This window comes from Podarcis muralis, chromosome 10 (assembly GCF_964188315.1).
Source record: "Podarcis muralis chromosome 10, rPodMur119.hap1.1, whole genome shotgun sequence".
In the NCBI taxonomy this organism is placed as follows: Eukaryota; Metazoa; Chordata; class Lepidosauria; order Squamata; family Lacertidae; genus Podarcis; species Podarcis muralis.
Genome location: NC_135664.1, coordinates 3831272 through 3855651, shown reverse-complemented (window position 1 = coordinate 3855651; position 24380 = coordinate 3831272). Strand labels below are relative to the sequence as shown.

At 43.1% G+C, this 24380-nt stretch overlaps 1 protein-coding gene across 3 annotated transcripts in view; it reads right to left on the bottom strand.

Annotated features, from left to right (window-relative positions):
- Nucleotides 1–5443: 5443 nt before the first annotated feature.
- The window catches only part of BMAL2 (basic helix-loop-helix ARNT like 2), a 44303-nt gene continuing 25366 nt past the window's right edge, over nucleotides 5444–24380 (bottom strand). For all 3 annotated transcript variants that reach the window (XM_077935704.1, XM_077935705.1, XM_077935706.1), the window contains exons 12-16: nucleotides 23462–23520; nucleotides 20984–21092; nucleotides 13609–13690; nucleotides 10696–10804; nucleotides 5444–9653 (exon numbers count right to left, since the gene is read on the bottom strand). In XM_077935704.1, the coding sequence (XP_077791830.1) occupies nucleotides 9520–9653; nucleotides 10696–10804; nucleotides 13609–13690; nucleotides 20984–21092; nucleotides 23462–23520 (493 nt within the window). In that variant the 3' untranslated portion in view covers nucleotides 5444–9519. The remainder of the gene's footprint in view (nucleotides 9654–10695; nucleotides 10805–13608; nucleotides 13691–20983; nucleotides 21093–23461; nucleotides 23521–24380) is intronic.

Genomic DNA, 24380 nt, shown 5'->3' with positions numbered 1-24380 from the left:
GGAACTTGAGTGCAATATTTCCAGAATGAACTCTGGGGAAGAACTGCAGCTCAGGGGTAAAGCATGTGGTTTGCATATCACATATTCAGTCCCTGGCATGTCCCCCTGCCTGAATTCCTGGAGAGATCCAGCCCCTCCCTGCAGGCAATACTATGTCTGTGCGTCTTATGGAGCGAGTGTGTGGTCCCTGGGGCTGGGGGGGGGGTGTTAAATAATTATATATCAGGATACAGATTGTTAAAAAGAAAAGGTAACAGGCAGTTTCCTTTCCTTCTCTGCCTGCTGCTGGGAGCTCTGCTTAAAGAGGCTGAAGCCAGCTGGTTCTCATTAGCACTTTCTCCCTGGACTCTTTGAAACTGCAGCTGAAGCCACTCCCCCTTCTCCCCCTCCAGGCTGCTGTTCAGCAGGTGACGCTGATCCCTGCCCCATGACACTATCCTCCTTCCCAAGGTGCGCCTCCACCTGCTGGATGGCTACGAGAGTGGAAGTGTTGGACCAAGCGGACATTGGGGGAGCATGGACATGCAAGGCATCTTCCCATGAGGATTTTCCACTAAGTCCATGTCCATAAAAAAGGCCCCTCAATTTCTATCATCTTATTCTTTGGCGATCACATGTAGCCGAGTAAGATTGTCTTCCATGAACACAGTCTTAACAGTGAGTCCATAATGGACTGTGGAAGCCAATTCTGGGTCCACACATCCTTCCACAGTGGGGACATAGGTTTCCTGGCAGGAGTCAATCAGGGTGAGGGTTTGCCGAACGTGCCTTCCTCTTAGCTCGTTTCTCTCTTTCTTCCTGATTTCGAGCATCTTCAAAGTCCATGACACCTTTGGTAAAGGCTGTTCTCCAACTGGAGTGCTCGCAGGCCAGCCTTTCCCAATTGTTTATACTACATTTCTTTTAGATTTGCCTTAAGAGGGTCTTTAAACCTATTTCGTTGACCACCAGCATTACATTTTTAAGTTGCTTGGGAAGATGATAATCAGGTATAGCCCAGGTCTGTAAAGCAGCTTTCCAGGTAATTGGAGTGGGTGGTGTGAGGCATCTGGACTTAGCAGTACAAGCCAAGCCCTGACCCTTAGCCCCATCTCAAAACCAAACCCTATCTAACTCTCTCCCTCAGAAACGGCTCTTTTTATACTCTCTCCCAATGTGCTGCTCCTCCCCCTTCTGTGTCTAGCAGACTCTGTAGCCAGTCAGAGAGAGGCTCCAGCCCTCTGGTGGAGTTTCAGGGGGACTGCATCACCTGACTGGTCTGGCTCTGCTGTCCGTACTATTCACACCTGTCAGAGCTGCCCCTGGTCCCAGCTCACAAAGGACCAACGCCAGTTCCTCTTTATATACAGAAGTCTTTATTGAAGTTCATTATTGGTTTGACAGCCGTGGCGCGCAGCCCTACGTCTGAAACGCTAGACCGTCGTAGCTCCGTCTGAGTCTCCTCCCCCCAGACACCAGTTTAAGACCCTAGCCCTGCTCCACCTCTTTCTCTGCTCCCTCTTCCTCTGGGTCCGCCTGTCCGCCGGGGTTTTCCCCTTTCTAGACTCTTCTGATGCTGACTCCCCCGAGTCTTCCCCCTCCCTCCGGCGGGCTTTAGGACCTGGTTCCCAATCCGGGCTTTCTGCTGTCCCGCGCGCCTGTACATTTGAACTTGGCGCGCGCGCCCAGCCTGCCACCTTCCTTCTGACCGTTATACTGCTCCTGTCGCTGCTTGCCGGAGGAGACGCTGACTCTGACCTATGGGGCTCTTCCCCCCCACTACGCTCCGGTGGGGAAGCTGGCCCTGATTTCCAGCTACTGCTTTGGGAGTCTCCGCTGGCCCCCTGCTTCTGGTGTGTCCCCCCTGGGACCCCCCTTGCCCTGGCCATCGGCGCCCCCTTCTGGGAATCTTCTGATTCACTGGAGAGGCTCATGGAATCTCTCGGGTCACTGTCATTCTGCCCTCCGCTGCCCTCAGATTCTTCCCCTTCGCTCTCCATTTCCTCTCTCCCCTGCGCCTCTGCTCCTGAGCCCCTGACAACACCTAAAAGTAATAAATACCTAAATGTGAAAAATGGTTTCTACTCATTTTCCTTACTATATTCATTTGATAAGTGAGAAGAGCTTGTCCACACTTACATCTTATCACTGAACAGGTCGGACACAGCTGAAAATCAGCCACAGAGGTAATTGTCACCCGACCCCAAACAATTTTTACTTGATTAATAAGATGTCAATAACTCTTGGGAGAGCTGGGTGCTTCTGCTCTGTAGCCCAACAATGTAGCCCCCCACTACACTGGTGGAGTTACAAAGCAGCATGTGTCACCATTGCTTGTGTTATCTGTGTAGGCAGAAAGGGCTTTTAGGTGCATGAATGGGACATTACTGAACCAAAAAGGGCTTATTTGCTAAGAAATATCATGCATATAAATTAGCTTCTTGTCTGGGGCCCCCATCCTGCTGCTTCTCTTCCTTCTCCTCCCACAGAAGCAAAAGGATTACCTGTTGTTGGGATGGATTTGGTGCTTGGTGGAGGTGGCCAGGCGAATTCCATTCTAGAGCTGTGTTTCCAGGGAATTCAAATTCCTTGAGGATTTCCCAAAATGAAGCAGAAATTCTTTAAGGATGTAAAACACACACACTAGCAACATGATGCTGCTGCAACACTATTATCGTGTCAATGACATGCTGCAGAATATACCTGCCTAAAAAACACTGTCCTGGGCACAGGCCCATGTTTGACTTGTGCTGGAATCTACAACAGTGATGAAGGAAGAAGCAAGATTCTGTGGCCCTCTCCACTTTAGACTCAGGTTGTACATACAGTATGTGTAGAGCTGAGCTGCCAAGTTTTGAGATTTTGGGGGAGAGCTGGAGAGCTGCTGACAGAAAGTTCCTTGGAGAGCATACAACATTCACGCAGAATTCAAGAGTAAAAAGCCCAGTGACAATGGACTCCTGTGGGCTGTTGCTAGGGAAGGAAGGAGAGGGGTTCAGTGAGCATGGTCACAATGGCCTTTAGATGCCTAGTTGTTTGCCGGGCTGCGCATTTGCTGAATAAAAACCACAACATATGAACTTTATTGCTTTTTCTTTGATCCTTGAATCCCTCGAGTCTGACAGGCAGTTGCAGAGACTTAAGGTTCCCCACCTTCCCAAGTCTCCTCCTCTCCAGGATTTCCCCCAAGCAATCTGAGACTGTGCCAGTGCGCCTGCCTTTGCTCCTCCCGCTTCATGCCTCTCCAGGATCTGAGAGACCAGGGGGAGACGGCAGCTTGCAGCAGCACAGAGAGACACCCTGGCTTCTTCACCAGCCTAACTCATCTCTGCCTCTCGGCCCCCCTCTTCTCCAAGCTTCCGCCACAGACTCTCCCTGCTCACTAAAAACTGTTACCTCTTCAGCTTCCGACATCTCTGCCTCCCAAGCTGCTCCCTCTTCTCCCTCATTGTCTCCCCTTGGGGGTTCCCCAGCTGGTGTCTCCAACCATTTCTCTGTGTCCAAGCAGTCCATGACACTTGGGCTGCAAAGGGATGCATCTGGTAGGTGAAGAGGAGGCTGCGACTGCCTACCAGTGGGGAAGAGAATGGAACGCTGGAGGTGAATCATGCGCCAAGAGTTGGAGGGGGAAAGCACCTTGGAAAAAAGCAAACTACAAGCTGGAGGCAAATAGGTGCTGCTGATAGATTGTTTCACTCCATGTGTGTCAACTGTGCAGGAGGAGATGTAAGAAGCAGATCAGAAGAAGTTTTATTTGCATCAGTCACTAGCCATAGCAATAAAATAAAATACAATGTACTGAAGAGGTAAAGGTTTAACTATACAAAATACATTATAGAGGTTTACATCAATGATCAAGTAATAGATCTTATTCTAATTGCCCAGCTAAGGTTGTTTTCTGCTGCTCCAGAGAAGCGGACACGGAGCAATGGATCCAAACCACAAGAAAGAAGATTCCACCTAAACATTAGGAAGAACTTCCTGACAGTAAGAGCTGTTCGACAGTGGAATTTGCTGCCAAGGAGTGTGGTGGAATCTCCTTCTTTGGAGGTCTTTAAGCAGAGGCTTGACAACCATATGTCAGGAGTGCTCTGATGGTGTTTCCTGCTTGGCAGGGGGTTGGACTCGATGGCCCTTGTGGTCTCTTCCAACTCTATGATTCTATGATTTTTTTTGCAGTTTTTGCTGTCACCTGGTTACCTTGATCTGCCAGAAGACACAGTAGCAATGGTTGAACAACCTGGTATGGATTGTAGTAGAGGGGCAATAACCTCAAATCTTTATAAAGAGTACAGTCGAGCAGTACATGAGCTACAGATTTTAATCTCCCTCTGGATATCAAGGGGAAATTGCTTTTAACAAAATGGTGTTACAATAACCTGTAATAATTCACAAAATAAATGTGTAGCCCAATGTTCTGAGGTGTTTTCCAGTTCCTTTCTGGACCCAATTTAACATGCTAGCCTTAAATGGTTTGAGCTGATCTGTTTCATGGACCTCTTGCACCCATACCATCTGCCTACATGTACACTTAATATAATTATACTTAATATAACTGTACATTTTTAATTATTTTAAGTTTCTCTGCATGGGCTGTACCAGGAAAACCAGTGTATAAATATTTTTAAATTTAAAATGAAATTTTGAAATAAATAAAATAAAATAAACATTATGTATTATAAAATAATCATTATGCGTTTAAGATTATTTTGGCTGTTCCAAAGATTTTGACATCAAGAAAGGCCGTTTTAATAAACAAAGGCAGCTTCATGCAGAAGTTTCCATATTGTAAAATTTCAATTTTTAAGAGCTTTCTGACAAACAATTATCTCAGGGTTTACTAATTCTCCACAGCACATGGTGGGGGAGGGGAAATCATGGGAAGCCTATATTGTAACACACACTTGGCCATCATTACAGGGGGCAACTGAGTAATGAAACCCTACTGGCCATGTCCAAACTGCATGATGCATATATTTTTGCATGCTGACAAAAGCAAGGAACTTACAGTGACCACAATGAATAAGTAAGCCTGGGAACAGCACAATGAAATTGTGTATCACACAATTCTACAAAATGATTACATAATCTTTATGGTGGTATGCTAAGGCAGAAGTTTATCTTGCTCAAGGAACAATGTCATGATGGGCATTTTTGAGCCACAGCAATCAAAACACATCAATGTGGAAAACTGTGGGTGGGTAGGGCTAGAGTGTATCCCAGACGGGCAAGCTCAGTCCTCACCCCAATGCCATGGGGGTGGCAAGGAACTAAAAATGGGCAGCAGGGTAGCAGAGACACTAGGGCATGGCTTGATCCTGCCCACCACCAGTAGGCACTACCTGACTCCTGAGGGAACGAGGTCCTCCTTGAGCTAAAAGAATAGGAACCCACAAGGTCCAAACCAAGTGATTAAAAATAAATCGAATATGGTACTTTGAAAAATGCATATACACACACTACCTTTTTGTATAAAATATATATTTATTCTTCCTACACATTAGTTAGCATAACTATTTACAAAAAGTAGAAACTGGTAAAGAGGAAAGGTTGAAGAGCAAGCTCTGTAAGTGGAAAAACAAGAATTTAATAACAAAGCAAATGAACGGATACTGCACCTCTCACTAAGGAAAAACACCGTCCTATTAAACTGAATAAAGCTAGTTCCAGAGATGATTTGCCCCAACAAAGAAAATGATACATGAACCATCATAAAAGATGCCAATAGTCATTACCTGAAGAGTTCACAGTGCCAAATGTGCATTAGGATATCCGTTTGAACCCTTAAAATTTTTTGTTCACTCATCCAACAAGTTCACAATTAGGTAGGACAGAAGAGAATTAGTTTTTTCATACTATCCTTTTCTTAATATTACAGTATTAGTTATCTTGTTTCATTTTGCTGTCTACCTAAACATTAAGGGGGCCCAACAGAACCACCACTATTATTATTATTATTATTATTATTATTATTATTATTATTATTATTATTATTAATTATTATTACCACCACCACCTTTGCTTGTTCCAAGGCTGTTTACACGGAAGTCAAATTCAGGAGGCTTGTGGGTGTTTCCACAGGATCAAACAAGGATCTTTCAATACTCTGTACCTCTGGAAAGCAACTCGCTTTGCAAGATGGACACTATGAGAATGTACTGGGTTATAGGGAAGCCAAGAGGTCAATAATTCTCTTTAAAAGTTCTGCTGCCAAATCTTATTGCTTCAGATCATCCATTCACACCCTTTAAAAAATTTATTGCTTATCAAAGGGGGGGGCAAATAATATATTCAAGGGGCTGGAGGTTGCTTAGAGATGTTTATTCTTACTCTACATTTTGAGCCATGTTTAGCTTTGTCAGCAACCTTTTACACATGCTCCATATACAGCTACGTACATGATTTTAGTATTTTCCCTTAAAAAGGAGAGGGGGAACAACAACAACACTGTCAGTTTCACTTCTATTTCTGGATAGGCAAGGAAGTGCGCAGGCACTGGGCACTACATCTTGGTGCTCCCCTGGCATGGGAAGTGTCCTGGCCTCCTTGCTGGCCCTAACTTCTGTTGCCAGCTGGAGAACACCAATAGCTAGACAGCAGTGCTATATTTAATTCAGTAAGGCTTCTGACAAAGTCCCCCATTATATTCTTGTGGAGACACTGGTAAAATGTGGACTGGATGAGGGAACTGTTAGGTGGATTTGCAGCTGGTTGACTGACCAAACCCTAAGAGTGCTCACAAATGGTTGTCATCCTGGGAAAAAGTGACAGGTGGGGAGACGCAGGGGTCTGTCCTGGGCCCCTTGTTGTTCAATGTCTTTATTAACAACTTGGACGAAGGAATTGAGGGGATACCCATCAAATCTGCAGATGACACCAAACTGGGAGGGGTAGTTAATGCTGCAGGTGACAAAATCTGAATTCAATATAAGAGATTGTAAAACTGGGCCAAGACTAACAAAATGAATTTCAATAGGGACAAATGTACAGTTTTACACTTGGGCAGGAAGAACCAGCTGCACAAATATAAGATGGAGGACACCTGGATTGCCTGTAATACATGTGAAAAGGATATAAGGATCTTAATTGACCACAAGTGTATCATGAGTCAACAGCAGCAAAAAAAAAGCTAATGATCTTCTAGATTGCATCAACAAAAGTCCAGTGTCACCATCAAGGGATGTAACACTCCCACTCTATTCTGCCTTGGTCAGACCACACCAGGAGTACTGTGTCCAGTTTGGGGCACAATTTAAGGAGAATATTGGCAAGCTGGAACATGTGCAAAGGAAGGCAACCAAGGGTCTTGAAACCAAGCCTTATGAAGAACGGTTGATGGAGTTGGGTATGTTTAGCCTGGGACAGATGAGACTGAGAGGAGATCTGATTACCATATTTAAATATCTAAAGGGCTGTCACATGGGAGATGGAGCAAGCTTGTTTTCTCCTGCTCTGGAGGGGAGGACCCAAACCAGTGGATTCAAGCTGCAAGAAAGGAGATTCCGACTAAACATCAGGAAAAGGTTCCTGACAGTAAGAGCTGTTCAACAGTGGAACAGACTTCCTGGGGAGTTTGGTGGACTCTCCTTCCTTGGAGAGGTTGGTTGGCCACCTCCCATGCATGCTTTAACGGAGGTTCCTGCATTGCAGGACGTTGGGCAAGATGACCCTTGGGGTTCCTTCCAACTCTTCTTCTTTCTTTGGCGGTCACTTGTAACGCTGGTGGTCAACAAAAGAGGTTTAAAGAATGTCCAACTCTATGATTCTAACAAAAATAGTGAGGCTGGAAAAAGTTATATCCAATGGCAAATGTCCTGTCATTTTCTAGAGATTAAATAACCCTAAAATGATTGTCTCTACCCTTTCATATACGTACTGCAACATTATATGGGTGATCAGTGCAACTCATACATTAATGCTGTTACAAGTAAGACCTCTAGTGGCTATTAGGCATAACTACTCACAATTTCTCTCCCTAGAATTATTTCCCTGGTATGTTTCACAAGTTACAAATTTAGCAGTTCTGTCACTCTATACTTGCAGTATAATCCATAATGTGGAAAAGGCAAATATTATACAGGTACTGCATATGACATATTATAAATGACCCCCAAAACACTGATTACACATGGCCTCACCAACTGCTAGTACATTACTGATGCATGTATCTATTTCATGAATGTGTGAAGGTGTCTTCACATACAGACTTATACAGTACATTACATACGAAAAAATTCTAATCTTACTATTCTCAGTGGAGCAACCATATTTAAAGTAAAGACTTTAGAATTTTAAAATAAATTGCTATTTAGTATAGGCAGTAATTGTTTTTCTAAAGTTCAAATTTGTAGGTGTTTATCTGCATGTTCAAGTTTAAATTACTTTATGGCAGGGGACCAGTACTCCACATTTTCAGAAGGACTCTCACTATGTGAAAAAAAAATGCACTTCAGTGACACAGTGTGCTAGAACATCCACACATAACATAATCATAGCATTTGCATGTATTCAAAATGGACAGCCTGTATTGTATAATACAGAGCCTAGAACAGGAATACTAATGGCCAATGCTACAATCTTGTACAGTTACCTGTAAGTAAGTCCCACTGAACTCAGTGGGGGTTATTTCTGAGTAGACATGCATAGGGTTGCAACTGTAAAACTACAAAGCTCAGCCCCCTGAAAAAAGAAACAAACAATTCTAGTATATCTCTATTTTCTTCAAGGCTTGGGTACCTTGGGTATTGTCAGATATGATTCCCATATTATGCATTAAAGATACATGGGTGCTCAAGAGCTACTCCAAAGGTGACAAGTGCATTTTAGTATATTACTGAAAGATCATTGGCTTCCCTGCTCAAAATGTTTGTGTGTGTGTGTGTGTGTGTGTGTGTGTGTGTGTGTGTGATGTTTTCTATCACTACTGCAAACACTAGAAAATAATATACCAAATTTTGTTGTTTTAAGTCTTTCCTGTAGCAGTTTTACACTGGAACAATGCACAATTTCATGATCAATATGAATGACTTTGTAAGAAACTTCCATTCCTTGTTTCTTGATCCCTGGGTTCAAACAATCCAACAGCAAAATAAAATATCTTAAGGACTTGAGCTCCTTCAGGAATGGACATAAAAAGTCTAGTTCTAGTACAGTACTCAATACAGTCCTGCTACTCAAGTAGCAGTAATAAATTAGGAACAAGGAAAACACATATAAATAGACAGGAATATTTCAGAGCAAAATCTCTATGCCCATTTTACAGTCGATTCTCTTTTAAATTTTTTTGTAAAAATATAACTGTCTTAAGATTCCGGTCAACAAGTGTATATCAGTAACAAAATTGAGGTCCTGTGTCATTTTTAAAAAATTACATGTTTTCAACAAATGCAGCCAAAATGACTGAGAATAAGGCCAAAGTCATTTTAAAATATAGATATTGTAAATTTGAATTAAAGTCTTAAAAGTACAGTACAGTACTAGAGAACAGATCATTATTTTTGTGCATCAAAGTAGCTTAAATTCCTTCTTAGCTGTGTAATACTAAAGAGTCCATTGCATGTCACTGAGCTCTGCCGGATTGCCCAGACCTCCTTCAGCTTCCAAGTAATTCATAAGAGCAGCCATTGCAGTGTCATTTTCACAAACTGCATCAAAATCCAGTTGAGAAGCATCACCTAAGGAAAAACACAAAAAATGTCACCACTTTGTGCAAAAATCAGCCTCTGTAATTCATTGTTTACTCTGAAACAAGCAACATCCTTTTCGCACAAATAACTTTACACATCACATCTGTATTTCCTTGCACATGCTGCAAGATAGCCAAGATGGCCAAGACTGGGATACAAAGAATGAAAACACAATTGTACTGACTGGCAGCTGCTCTCCAGGAGTTCAGACAGGGGGTTCCCAACCCTACCTGGCTTAACCAGAGGTCTTCTGCAGCCAAAGCAGACCCCTCTACCTCTCAACTGCAGCTCTTTGCCTGTGAATAGAGAGCTTAACTCTGCCACATGGTAAACTGCTGCTTAATGTCCCTTAAGTGGGTGGTTCAAAATGCCCTGCTGAGAATGATTCCGACTAGCTTGAATTTATGTTACCACAAAAAGGAAACCTTAAAATATTAACAGATTTCTCATGAGTGTTTTCTTTAAAAGCCCTATCACTTTTGCATTGAAAAAGAGGCATCTTGACACACATTAAAAATGTACATATTAAATGTAGGCTTTATTCAGTTCTGTTAAAATAACTTTTATTTTAAAAACATCCTGAAGATTTATATTTTATGCTTAAACAGCTTAAGACGTTTATTGGGCGCAGGCATTCCTGATTTACCTTCATTCTTTACTGAAACATTGTTTCAAAACAGAATGAAGTTTGAGATGAGTCAATTTACAGAAATAAAAGCACTATGGACAGAATGCAAAATATGAGTATCATATTGCCCTTGGTGGCAGTGGTTAACCAATATATGTGAGCTGCATTTCTAAGCTGACTGGGCTTGCTCAATGAAAGATTTCAGTTTTCTTCCTTTGTTTTTTTGGTGTGGATCACCTGCATCCACAGGTGACATCTATTTCTTTTAACCTAAGGATTCTATGAACAGGAGCGCTGGTAATCTCAAATTGGTAGGAACTCAACACCCTCAGTTACACAATCTACTTCTGCAGAGACTTACAAATACTTCATTAAGAGGAAATAAACAGAAGGGAAGCTTACTGAGAAGAGGTTCATTGCTGGGGTGTGGAACAGTGCCCTGGTGTTGCCCTGAGGTTTCCACATCTAATATTCCTGAAGGACACAGCTGAAGAATGTCTCTCTTTGGCACCTGAGCACACACAAAAATGGTGAAAATAGCCAGAAATCAACAAAAATGATATTACAGAAATCAAAGACTTTTCATTGCTGATTCTTAGGGATACAGTCGAAATTAGATGGCTTTGTTTACAAGTGACGCAGGAGCAGGGAACTGGCAGCCCACAGTCCAGATCTGGCCCATTATGGCAGGCACGTGAGAACAATCAGAAGTGATGTTTTGTCCAGCTCTGCCTTCACAGACAACTCAAAGGAAAATTAAAAAAACCAGCAGGAAATCTGTGAGATCTGCAAAGGAGGGAGGCACTGCCTCTTCATCCAAGGAGGAACGTGGGCTATGTGTCTGCTTACATGTTGAAGAGTGTGTTATATGTGTGCATGCTGGTGCGTACGCATGAGTGTGGACTGGACCTGTCCCCTTCAGCTACACCCACTTTGGCCCTGCTTCCCACTGACCTGTGGCTCCAGAACGGCTGGCTATGAGGGAATGCAGCCCTCTAGGGCAGTGTTTCCCAACCTTTTTTGGGCAAAGGCACACTTGTTTCATGAAAAAAATCTCGAGGCACACCACCATGCCAGATGGGGAAAGGTCACTTTTTACTTATGTAAAAAAAAAAAAAAAAAATAGTAACAGCATAGAAGGTAATGAAAGGATATGTTGATGGTTCAAAGGGGAGTCAAGAGAAAACTTGCTTCACCAGCAGATCAGTAAGCAATTAGGAAATAAACTTTGGTGCTCTGAGGTATACAAAAGTTAACCGTGGAAAAGAATGTATATGCTTGCTGCAAATAGTGAGATGATGCAACATTAGTTATGGGGGCGATCCGTCCAAATGTAACACTTTTAGGTCATTTTCAGTAGGAAAGATTTAAGAATGGGTTGCATCTCCCCCCCGCCCCGGAATGGCTTAAAATAGTGATTTACTTGGGTTGCACACCCTGTTCTATGCATTTGTTGTTGAGAACTGGAGCATCTGGGACTCCTGGGCCAGGTGAGAGGGACGTTGGCTTTGCCTCTTGGCGGTTTGAGAAGCATCCCTGACCTTTGCGGGTGTCCACACACTTCCACGTCGCGCTCCTGGGATCGTGTGGGGACTAAGAGACGGCCGGAGGGGGATCTGGCGAGCCCCTGGGCACGATCACCCTCGATTATGGGGAGCAGGGGGCTCTTCTGAGGGGAAAGCGGAGCGCAAGGGGGGGGGGGAGAGCGCGCTCCCCGCCAGAACCGAAAGGAAGAGCCGGTTCGGGGCGGGGGGGGGGAGCCAGAGCAGCGGCTGCCCCCCTCCCGGCTCCCACGGGGCCTTCCGCCTGAGGGAAACCCTTTTCCCGCCCCCGGAGAGCCTCGCGCGCGGGGTCCAGAGGGGGGAGGGGGAGAGAGGCAGAGGGCGCGCACCCCCCCCAGCCACGCATGCGCGCCTCAGCCGCGCCTGCTGGGCGGTCCTTTCCCCTGGGCTCCGCCCCTCGCGACACAGGGCCGCCCGTCGCAGCGTCGTCCCGCGGGGCTGGCGACGGGCGCGGCCACGGAAACAGCGAGCGAGGAGCGAGAGCGCGCCCGCCCTCGGCTGGCTGACTGGCTGGGCCGGCGCGGCGAGGGGCAGAGGCGAGAGGCTGCGCGCGGATCCGGCGGCGGCGCGCCCCCGCCGCCGGAGGAGAGCAGAGGCAGGAGGAGGAGGACGAAGGCGCTGCCGAGGAGGCGCGCCAACTTCGGCGCCCGCCCCGTCGCCGCAGGCTCCTCCCGGCCGAGAGCCGAGAGGATCGGCCGGCGGCGGAGCAGGAGGAGGAGGATCGGGTTTGGCGACGGCTGCTGCGTCCTCTCCAAGCGCGGGGCTGGCCTCCGCCGTGCCCGATCCTCTCGCCTCTCGCCGCCCGACTCGCCCGCCTCCCTCCCACGGCACACCAGGCAACATCTCGCGGCACACTAGTGTGCCGCGGAACACCGGTTGGGAAACACTGCTCTAGGGGGAAAAGATTTCCCAACCTTGATGTAAAGAGTAACGGCTGCAACAATTCTGTATTTGCAATGCCCTCTAAAATAGATTTTGGCCTTTAGTAGAATAAACCACCAGAAAGAAAGAAAGAACTAATTTTGTGCTGAAAATACAGCTTGACGAAGTATGACAACAGGCCCCTAAGTGAACGGCTTCAGAGGATACTTACGAAGAAGTAATAGTTGCTCCTATCCAGGTAGCTTATAGTCACAGAAGTTGGAGGGAATCCCTAGGGTCATCTAGTCCAACCCGCTGCAACGTGACTTTTGCCCAACAAGGGGCTTGAATCCACAACTCTGAGATTAACGGTCTCAAGCACTACTGACTCAGCTATCCCACAGTCGGAAGCTTTCAGGCTCCCAAAAGGAAAGAGTTGTTGCCGTTTGGAAACAGCATAGTTGGTTACAGAAGTTTTGGTGTAATATGAAATAACAGTGGCTTCCTTCACATGCTACATGAGGTCATGTGTGGAGCCAAAGATGAGGACTATGCTACTAACCCTGCCCAAAATGTGTGTTGAGGATGGACATCAGAAGAGCCCCCATCAGGAGCAATTTGCCCACACATATGGGGCCTCACGTGGTCAGGGCCTCAACTGCACAGGTGGGCCTCTCATGTAGAACCTTACACGTTAGCAGCTGCATTACACATAGGAGATCTTCAGACATGATGTTGGGGGTGAGACAAGAGGCCTGGCACTCCTCCTTGCTCTATACACAGATTCTCTTCATGTGCGTAACATGTTTAGAGGGCTAGTAAGAAAGATTAAATCAAGTTACTGGGATATTAGATAGCCTTTCTTAGAGGCCAGTGGCTTATGGATACTCACATCACTACCGTCTACTGGGGAAGAAGACTTCCTCATCAGATCTGATGGACTTAACTCACCAGGAGGTGGAGATGTATGTAACCTAGATAAAAACAAAAGATGACATTTAATCCTCCTCACAAAGTATTTGGCAAACACAAACAATCTGGCCTCTAAAACACTTGATATTATTTATTAACTAGTGCTGCTGTATCAGAAACATTAGCAACATTTGCCCTTTAAGATCTCCACCCCTTCCCTCCAAGGTTCCTCCATCTCTGGAGGAACTTGATCATATTCAGTCCTATAAAAGAGTCCTAAAATTCAGACTAAATGATCAAGTGGCTGTGTTGTTTAAAACTATGGGCTAAGCTGATTAAGTGATTCTTTAGTTCTGCAAAGTTTTAGTAGAATGGGATGCCAGTGAACCAAAAGGATGTACTAACAGCCTTGATGGATCAGGCCAAAGGCCCATTTAATCCAGTATCCTGTTTACGGTGGGCAACCAGATGCCTATGGAAAAGTGCACCTGAAGGTAGGAGTCTATCAATTGATGAAGATGATCATCCAAATGTCATAAACCGAATGGAGCAAACAGCATGCAGACCTAGTGGTGGGAGGAAAAAATCCTTAAATAAGAGACACGGGGGAATGATTAATGGACTTCAATGTCTGTACACTAATGCGGAAATAAACAAGATGAGCTTGAGCTCTTGGTACAGCAAACTAAATATGACATAATAGGCATCACTGAAACCTGGTGGGATAAGTCCCACGATTGGAATGTAATAATGGAGGGATACAATCTATTTCAGAGAAACAGACCAGACAAGAAAGGAGGAGGAGTGGCGTTATATGTCAGGGATGTGTATACCTGTGAAGAGATCCAAGATTTAGAACCTCAAAGCCAAAGTGAGAGCATTTGGGTCAAAATTAAGGGAGAGAAGAATAACAGAGACCTCATTGTGGGAGTTTACTATAGATCCCCAAGCCAAACGGAGGACATAGATTATGCCTTCCTGGAACAGATGGCCAAGCATGCAAAAGGAAGGGAGATAGTAGTAATGGGGGACTTCAATTACCCGGATATTTGTTGGATGTCAAACTCAGCCAAGAGCATAAGGTCAAACAGATTCCTCACTGGCCTTGCAGACAACTTCATTGTCCAGAAAGTGGGAGAAGAATTCAATCAAGAGGAAAAAGCAAAATGAAAGGAAAGAAAGAATTTTAGAAAAAATGAAGGAAGGAGAAAAGAAACTGAGGTCAAAGCCAAAGTCTCAAGAAATTTTGAGAGAGATAAAGTATTACCAGACGCAATACATGGAACTGACAAATCAAGAGATAGAATGGAAAATCAAACAAATGAGACAAAGGACTTTCGAGTCAGCAGACAAATGTGGGAAGCTCCTTGCATGGCAATTGAAAAAGAGGCAAAAATTGAATACAGTTACCTGTTTGGAGATAGAGGGAAAGAATATTCATAAGCCAAATGAGATAAGTAATTGTTTCCAAAGCTTTTTTAGGAAATTATACACACAAGGGCCAGTGAACGAACAAGAAATAGATGAATTCCTTAAAAATCATGGACTACCTAAAATTTCAGAACAGGGCAAGTTGACTTTGAATGAGAAAATAACAGAACAAGAAATAGAGGAGGCCATTCAAAAAGCACAACTGGGAAAGTCTCCAGGACCAGATGGTTTGACGGCCAGATATTATAAAGCTTTGAAAGAATGTTTAGTGCAACCATTGAAAGAAGTCTGCAACGAAATACTGGAGGGGAAAAAGGCACCTGAAACGTGGAAAGAGGCTTTTATCTCACTTATACCAAAGACTGAGACTGAAAAGAATCAGGTTAAGAACTACCGCCCGATATCATTACTAAATGTGGATTACAAAATTTTTGCAGACATTTTAGCAAAAAGACTGAAGAAAGTATTGATAGGTGAGATTCATAAGGACCAAACTGGCTTTCTCCCGGGAAGACACATGTCTGACAATGTGAGGAATATAATAGACATTGTGGAACTGCTGGAAATGAACATTAACAGAAAAGCGGTTTTGATTTTTGTGGACGCGGAGAAAGCCTTTGACAACATTTGTTGGAGTTTTATGAAAAAGAATCTCCAAGGGATGGGGGTAGGCCAAGGTTTTGAAAATGGTATAGGTGCAATATACTCTGAGCAGAAGGCAAAGCTAATTGTGAATAATGTGGTAACGGAAGAGATAGCTATAGAGAAAGGAACACGACAGGGATGCCCTATTTCCCCTCTAATTTTCATACTGGTCCTGGAGGTTTTGTTAAATATGATTAGAAAGGACCAGTTGGTTAAAGGAATTCAGGTCGGAGTGAGAGAGTATAAACTAAGGGCATTTGCAGATGACCTAGTTTTGACTCTGCAGCAGCCAAACACTAGTACAAAAAGAGTTTTAGAACTGATTGAGATATTTGGTCAAGTTGCAGGATTTAAATTGAACAAACAAAAAACTAAAGTCTTGGAGAAAAATCTAACAAATGAAGAAAAAGAGACATTCCAGAATGAAACAGGTTTGGGGATAGCAAAAAAAGTGAAGTACTTGGGGGTGAATTTGACAGCGAAAAATGTGAATTTATTTAAAGACAATTATGATAAATGTTGGACAGAAGTCAAGAAAGATTTAGACATATGGTCAAGGCTGAAACTTTCCTTGTTAGGCAGAATTGCTGTTATCAAAATGAATGTATTGCCTAGAATGTTATTTTTGTTTCAGACATTACAAATAATAGACAAGATGGACTGTTTCAAGAGGTGGCAGAAAGACATATCGAAGTTTGTTTGGCAGGGCAAAAAGCCAAGAATAAAATTTAAGACATTAACAGATGCAAAAGATAGAGGGGGTTTTGCCCTGCCGGACTTAAGACTTTACTATGAATCAGCAGCGTTTTGCTGGTTGAACGACTGGCTGCTCCTCGAGAATACAGACATTTTGGATCTTGAAGGATTTGATAACAGATTTGGTTGGCATGCATATATATGGTATGACAAGGTAAAAGCGCACAAAGGTTTTAAGAACCATATGGTGAGGAAAGCTTTGTATAATGTTTGGATAAGGTATAAAGATTTGTTTGAAAGTAGAACCCCTAGGTGGCTGTCACCAATGGAGGCAAAAGAGGTGAAAAAATTGAATATGGGTTCTAATTGGCCTAAATATTCTGAAATCATAGAACAAGATGGTGAAAAAGTAAAATTGCAGAGTTTCGAGAAGCTGAAGTTTAAGGTCAGAGATTGGCTACATTATCGACAGATAAATGAAGTTTTTAAACAGGACAGAAAGAAAGGCTTCCAAGTGGAGAAGTCAAAACTAGAAACAGAACTGTTAGAACCCAATACTAAAAATTTGTCAAGAATGTACAACTTGCTGTTGAAATGGAATACCCAAGATGAAATGGTGAAATCTAGCATGATTAAATGGGCACAGGATATGGGGCATGACATTGAGCTTGCTGACTGGGAGCAGTTATGGACCACTGGTGTTAAATTCACGGCATGTAATGCCTTAAGAGAAAACATTATGAAAATGATCTACAGGTGGTACATGACTCCGGCCAAGTTAGCAAAGATCTATCATTTGCCCAACAATAAGTGTTGGAAATGCAATGAAGCGGAGGGAACCTTCTATCACCTTTGGTGGACCTGCCCGAAGATTAAGGCTTTCTGGGAAATGATCTATAATGAAATTAAAAAAGTTCTGAAGAGAACCTTTACTAAAAAACCAGAAGCCTTTCTCTTGGGCATGGTGGGCCAAATGGTGCCAAAGAAGGATAGGACATTTTTTATGTATGCCACAACAGCAGCAAGAATTCTTCTAGCAAAGTATTGGAAGACGCAAGATTTACCCACGTTGGAAGAATGGCAGACGAAGGTGATTGATTATATGGGACTGGCAGAGATGACTGGCAGAATTCGAGACCGGGGGAAAGAGGCGGTGGATGAAGATTGGAACAAATTCAAAGTTTATCTTAAAAACCGTTGTAATTTGGAAAATTAGGGGCTCAGGGTAATAAGAGATAAAGAACTACAGTTGTATTAATAATTTATAGAAGTTAAATTTATGAAATATAAACAAGTTTATTACGAAAGGGTTGCTGAAAAATCTTGAAACAAGAATGCAGAAAAGGGGTGGTACGGGGAAGTCGATTTTGTGTTTGTTTATGTTTTTGCTTTGTTTCTTTTTTACTTATGGAAAACTAATAAAAAATTATTCAAAAAAAAAAACAGAAAGTGGGAGAAGCAACAAGAGGAACAGCCATTTTAGATCTGGTCCTAACCAATGTTGAGGACCTGGTTAGTGGGGTAGAAGTGGAAGGATCATTAGGCGCGAGTGATCATGCTCTTCTGAAGTTTACTATACAGCAGAAAGGAGCAGCCAAGCATACTAGGACTCAATTTCTTGACTTTAAGAAAGCCAACTTCATAAAACTTAGGGAAGTGCTGGGTGAGATCCCATGGACAGTAATACTAAAAGGAAAGGGAGTTCATGATGGCTGGGAGTTTGTTAAGAGGGAGATAGTAAAAGCACAACTTCAGGCAATACCAATGAGACGGAAACATGGAAGGTGCCTAAAGAAGCCAGGGTGGCTATCTAAAGAACTTTTAACTGAGTTAAGATTAAAAAAGGATGTATACAAAAAATGGAAAAGGGGGGAAACCACCAAAGAGGAATTCAAACAAATAGCCAGCACGTGTAGACACAAAGTCAGAAAAGCTAAAGCACAAAATGAACTCAGGCTTGCTAGAGAGGTTAAAAGCAACAAAAAAGGCTTTTATGGGTATGTCCGTAGCAAAAGGAAGAACAAAGAAACCGTGGGGTCACTCAGAGGAGAAGATGGTGAAATGCAAACAGGGGACACAGAAAGGGCTGAACTCCTCAATGCCTTCTTTGCCTCAGTCTTCTCCGATAAAGAAAACAATGCCCGACCTGAAGAATTTGGAGCAAATGATTCAGCAGAGGAAACACAGCCCAGAATAACTAAGGAGATAGTACAAGAATACTTGGCTAGTCTAGATGTATTCAAGTCTCCAGGGCCAGATGAACTGCATCCAAGAGTATTAAAAGAACTGGCAGATGTGATCTCAGAACCACTGGCAGTCATCTTTGAGAATTCCTGGAGAACAGGCGAAGTCCCGGCACATTGGAGGAGGGCAAATGTTGTCCCTATTTTCAAAAAGGGGAAAAGAGAGGACCCAAATAATTATCGCCCAGTCAGTCTGACATCAATACCAGGGAAGATTCTGGAGCAGATCATTAAGCAAACAGTCTGTGAGCACCTAGAAAGGAATGCTGTGATCACCAATAGTCAGCATGGATTTCTGAAAAATAAGTCACGTCAGACTAACCTGATCTCGTTTTTTGACAGAATTACAAGCCTGGTAGATGAAGGGAACGCAGTGGATGTAGCCTACCTTGATTTCAGCAAGGCATTTGACAAGGTGCCCCATGATATTCTTGTAAAGAAGCTGGTAAAATGCGGTTTTGACAATGCTACCACTCAGTGGATTTGTAACTGGCTGACTGACCGAACCCAAAGGGTGCTCATCAATGGTTCCTCTTCATCCTGGAGAAGAGTGACTAGTGGGGTGCCACAGGGTTCTGTCTTGGGCCCGGTCTTATTCAACATCTTTATCAACGACTTGGATGATGGACTCAAGGGCATCCTGATCAAATTTGCAGATGACACCAAACTGGGAGGGGTGGCTAACACCCCAGAGGACAGGATCACACTTCAAAACGACCTTGACAGATTAGAGAACTGGGCCAAAACAAACAAGATGAACTTTAACAGGGAGAAATGTAAAGTATTGCACTTGGGCAAAAAAAATGAGAGAGCAGTACATGTGAAAAGGATCTAGGAGTCTTGGTTGACCACAAACTTGACATGAGCCAACAGTGTGACGCGGCAGCTAAAAAAGCCAATGCAATTTTGGGCTGCATCAATAGGAGTATAGCATCTAGATCAAGGGAAGTAATGGTGCCACTGTATTCTGCTCTGGTCAGACCTCACCTGGCCAGTTCTGGGCACCACAGTTCAAGAAGGACACTGACAAACTGGAACGTGTCCAGAGGAGGGCAACCAAAATGGTCAAAGGCCTGGAAACGATGCCTTATGAGGAACGGCTAAGGGAGCTGGGCATGTTTAGCCTGGAGAAGAGGAGTTTAAGGGGTGATATGATAGCCATGTTCAAATATATAAAAGGATGTCACATAGAGGAGGGAGAAAGGTTGTTTTCTGCTGCTCTAGAGAAGCGGACACGGAGCAATGGATCCAAACTACAAGAAAGAAGATTCCACCTAAACATTAGGAAGAACTTCCTGACAGTAAGAGCTGTTCGACAGTGGAATTTGCTGCCAAGGAGTGTGGTCGAGTCTCCGTCTTTGGAGGTCTTTAAGCAGAGGCTTGACAACCATATGTCAGGAGTGCTCTGATGGTGTTTCCTGCTTGGCAGGGGGTTGGACTCGATGGCCCTTGTGGTCTCTTCCAACTCTATGATTCTATGAAAACCCACAAGATGGAACTTAGAACAAGAGCTCTCTGTCCGCTTGTAATTCCCAGCAATTGGTCTTCAGGGGCCTATGAAGTTAGAACATACATTGACTACTATGGTTCCTCAATGAATTGGCCTAATCCTCTTTTAAAGCCACCCGAGGACAAATTCCATGCTTCAGCTATCACTGTGAGGGTCATGTGCACAATCAAGGGTGTCAGGGCCATGCATTCATTACAGTCAGTTGGAAACTCTTCAGGAACTTTGGCCCTCGCACTCGGCTGGCAGTCGGCATGACTTCAGGGATCACAATTAAAGCCAGATCAATGCATTATTTAGGACTACCAACCCCCCTCCCAAAATGTGGATTATTTGTTTAAATTTAATTTTTGACTGGTGCCTAAACAGATTAAGCAAGACCTCAGAACTTGGAGGAATATGAACCTCATGACACTGGGCAGCCACTGTTAAAATGGTCCAGGCTCATGTTCTTTTCCCAAGTGCTCCCTATTTTAATTTCAAGTGAAAGTATTAAGGGTTGGCAATCCACTCCACTAAACAGATCTCCCATTTTATTAAATATGCGGGATTACAGGCTGGTGGTAGGGGATCTTTAGAGATTTGAATTTCCAGTGTCCAAGGGTTCTCAAAAGTAACTTGTTTCAACACCTTATGCTTTGCTTTTTACTTACAATTTTCTCCCTTTGAAAACCCTTCAACTAACATGAGAGGGTGACCTAGCTCTTGAAATGGATCCCTCAGAGTGGTCTAGAATCTGGTCCTCTAAAGCTTTTATTTCAGTTTTGGCCATGGTTAGTTCACCTTTTAAAATAAAAAAATGGTTAGCGTTTGCTGCAAAAAAAAGTTATTACCTTTGTAAATCTAAGACTTCATTTGCAATTTCGGTTCCTATGCTTCCAGCCCCAAGTACAGTTCCTGTAGACATCCCTGGTACACCAAGAAATGGTGGCTTTGTTGTATCTATGTTTTAAGAGCAAGGAATCAAGATGATTTTATTTAGTTTTACACTATTTCCCACTGTAACAGATTATCTATTTTATTTTATTGAAATAATTTTTATTAAAGATTTTATTGAATTACAAAAGAACATGCAACGTCTTTCTCTCTCTTTTTATCATTGAGTTTCTTAGTTATGTTCCATGTAAGAAAATGTATCTAGTATAGGGCTGAAGGGGAAGACAGGTGGTAGGAGCGAGTGGTGGGGAGATGGTGGGTGGTAAATTCACATATTATTTTTCTTTCCCCCCAAAAATGGTGTATGTGTGTGGTTTTTGTGGCAGCGTCACTTGGGCAGGCTCTCTTTCTATATGTTTGTTGGTTTACATTGGCACTGAGAGAAGCTTGGGAGGCAGATTATCTGTTTTAACGCTTAAAAGTAATTTTAACTGTGTTATAAATACATCCTATTCACAACCATTTGTTTCAATTTTGATGGCATACATGGAATGCTTTCCCTTTCATGTAACGTAGCCTTCAATTTCAGTAATTTTTTTTTACAGTTAATATAGGATTCCAACTCCTTGCTCCGAAATAATAAACAAGGATAGAAACTTCAATCTTTTCACAGAAGTAATATGATGAAAATTTTAAGAGGTTAGGCTGGCCTCAACCAGAGCCAGGGCTTTTTCAGCTGTGGCTCCGATCTGGTGGAACGCTCTGTCACAAGAGATTAGGGCCCTGCGGGTCTTGACATCTTTCTGCAGGGCCTGAAAGACAGAGCTGTTCTACCTGGCCTTTGGCCAGGGCACAGCCTGACCCCCTCTTTTGGCAATCCTCACAGAACTCTAGCCCTATGGTTGCCATTAATTTGATTTGAATTAATTTTATAATGAAATGATTTTAGCATGTTGTATTATTTTAATGTTGTTAGCCGCTCTGAGCCTGGCTTTGGCTGGGGAGGGCAGGATATAAATAAACTTTTATATTATTATTATTAATTGTAATTCACTTTTCGCTTTTACCCTACAAGAGTAAGATGCACGTAATAAAAATCTATGAGTTATTTGTCTGCAGAGCCAAAAAGAAAGGGAAGGTGTGTACATCCAGACAGCTTCTATATGGGATATGTAAATGTTAAGGGGTACCTTTGAACAGCAGTTGTCAACATGGTCCCCTCCAGATGGTTCTGGACTTCAGCTCTCATCGTTCCTAGTCACTGCCCTTAAGACTGAAGCTGATGCAGTCCAACGCCACATGGAGGGAACAACGTTGGCCTTTGATTAATATTGTATTTTCATATCAAACTGAAGGTGAGTGAATGCACTTCACTCCTTATATTGAGCTTCATAAAAGGTATGCACATTCACGCATGTGAAGGTAGCTTTGTTTGCTATGTTTATATGCCACCTTTATCTTCCATAGATCTCAAGGTGGGGTATATGGCTTGGCTTCTTCCCATTTCATTCTCACAACACTCCTGTGAAGTAGAATAGGCTGGGAGATGCTGACTGACATCAAAGTCACCCAGTGAGCTTTATGGCTGAGTGGGGCTTTGAACCCTGCTCTCCCAGGTCCCAATCCAGCACACTAACCATTACACCACACTGATGTTAAAGTTTAGCCACAACATGCTGGTGAAACAAGTGGCGCTGCTATCATCTAAATTATAAGTGGTGTGTATATACATCACCATATAAAGAAACAAGTGTCAAAATATTGTAGCAAAAAGGCTGCAACCAATGAGGCTAGTTCTTTAAAATCTTTTAATGCCTTAACATTATTAACAGTAGGTGTTACTAATGTGTGAGAATCATTTGATCAAGAGGCAAGAAAGAAATATTCTAAATAATAAAAATGATATTCTACTACTGATAAGTGATAGTTGATATGGTCCCTGATCTAACAACGTTGTCTTACTGTGGAACTAAAAACAAAGGGTTAAAAGGACTGCAAATTTCCTGTGCCACAAAAACATACTGTTTTTTGAAATTTTATTCAGGTTGCATGCACACCAAGGCTTTAAAGCATATTTAAGACACCTGCCCACCAAAGAATGCTAGGAATTGTAGCCTGTAAATTACAGTTCCCAGGATTCTTGGGGCAGGATGGATGTGCTTTAAAGGAACGTACACAATTTCACAAACTATTTGCAATGCAAAGTGGGGAGGTGGGAACTGATATTTGGGGGAGGGCTCTTAATACCTTGTAGTTCATAGAGGTATTTGCATGTCTCTTCATATGCTGGTCACTTTATTAATTTAACAGACAAGTCTGCAGCTTGTATCAGGATTTTTATTTTTTATTTTTTTAGTAATGTGCCCAGTGTGAAGCTCCCATTTGATTTATGTAATATTGTGTGTATCATTCTCACTGTAAGCATGTGTACTTGCCTTCTGAAGACAGGGAACTGCAGGGTAACACTGCCTCCTCATCTGATTCGTTATGATCTCTAAAATGCACCAGAGCAGAAAAGTTACATAAAGTAGCATTCCCAGATGTAAATAATATATATGTTTTCTACATGAGTACTATTTCTTGTTTCTTCTTTTGTGTGTCTTATCTTACTCTGTGCACTTGTAATTTTGTACTTTGAGTTTTCAATAAAGAACCATCCCCATCCCCATTCCCTAAAGCAGCCTTTCCCAGCTTCCCCCAGCCAAATCCCGCCATCCCTTGGACGATAACCATGGAGGCAGAGGCTGATGAGATTGTAGTTCAAAACATCTGGAGAACACCGGGGTGGGATAACCTAACATTTGCCAAGTAAGGATTGCCATCCTAATTAGAAAGATCTAATCTATTTATCCAACACAACAAGCCTGACATGGGCTGGTGCAATGGATAATTGAATATATTTTAATAAAAGCTAGCACTTGCTATTCCTGCCAACCTAGCAGTTCGAAAGCACATCAAAGTGCAAGTAGATAAATAGGAACCGCTCCAGCGGGAAGGTAAACGGCGTTTCCGTGCGCTGCTCTGGTTCGCCAGAAGCGGCTTAGTCATGCTGGCCACATGACCCGGAAGCTGTACGCCAGCTCCCTCGGCCAATAAAGCGAGATGAGCGCCACAACCCCAGAGTCGGCCATGACTGGACCACCTAATGGTCAGGGGTCCCTTTACCTTTACCTAGCACTTGCTATGCAGCAGTAGAGCCAGCAATTGGCTTAAAAATTAATACATTAATATTTATTCCATTTACAACTGAAGTCCTAGCATACAAGGCGACATTATATCAGTATGAAGGTCAGCAGGACAGAACCAAAATAGACCACCTGCATTAATATTGCATAATTAAATACAAAAGGAAAC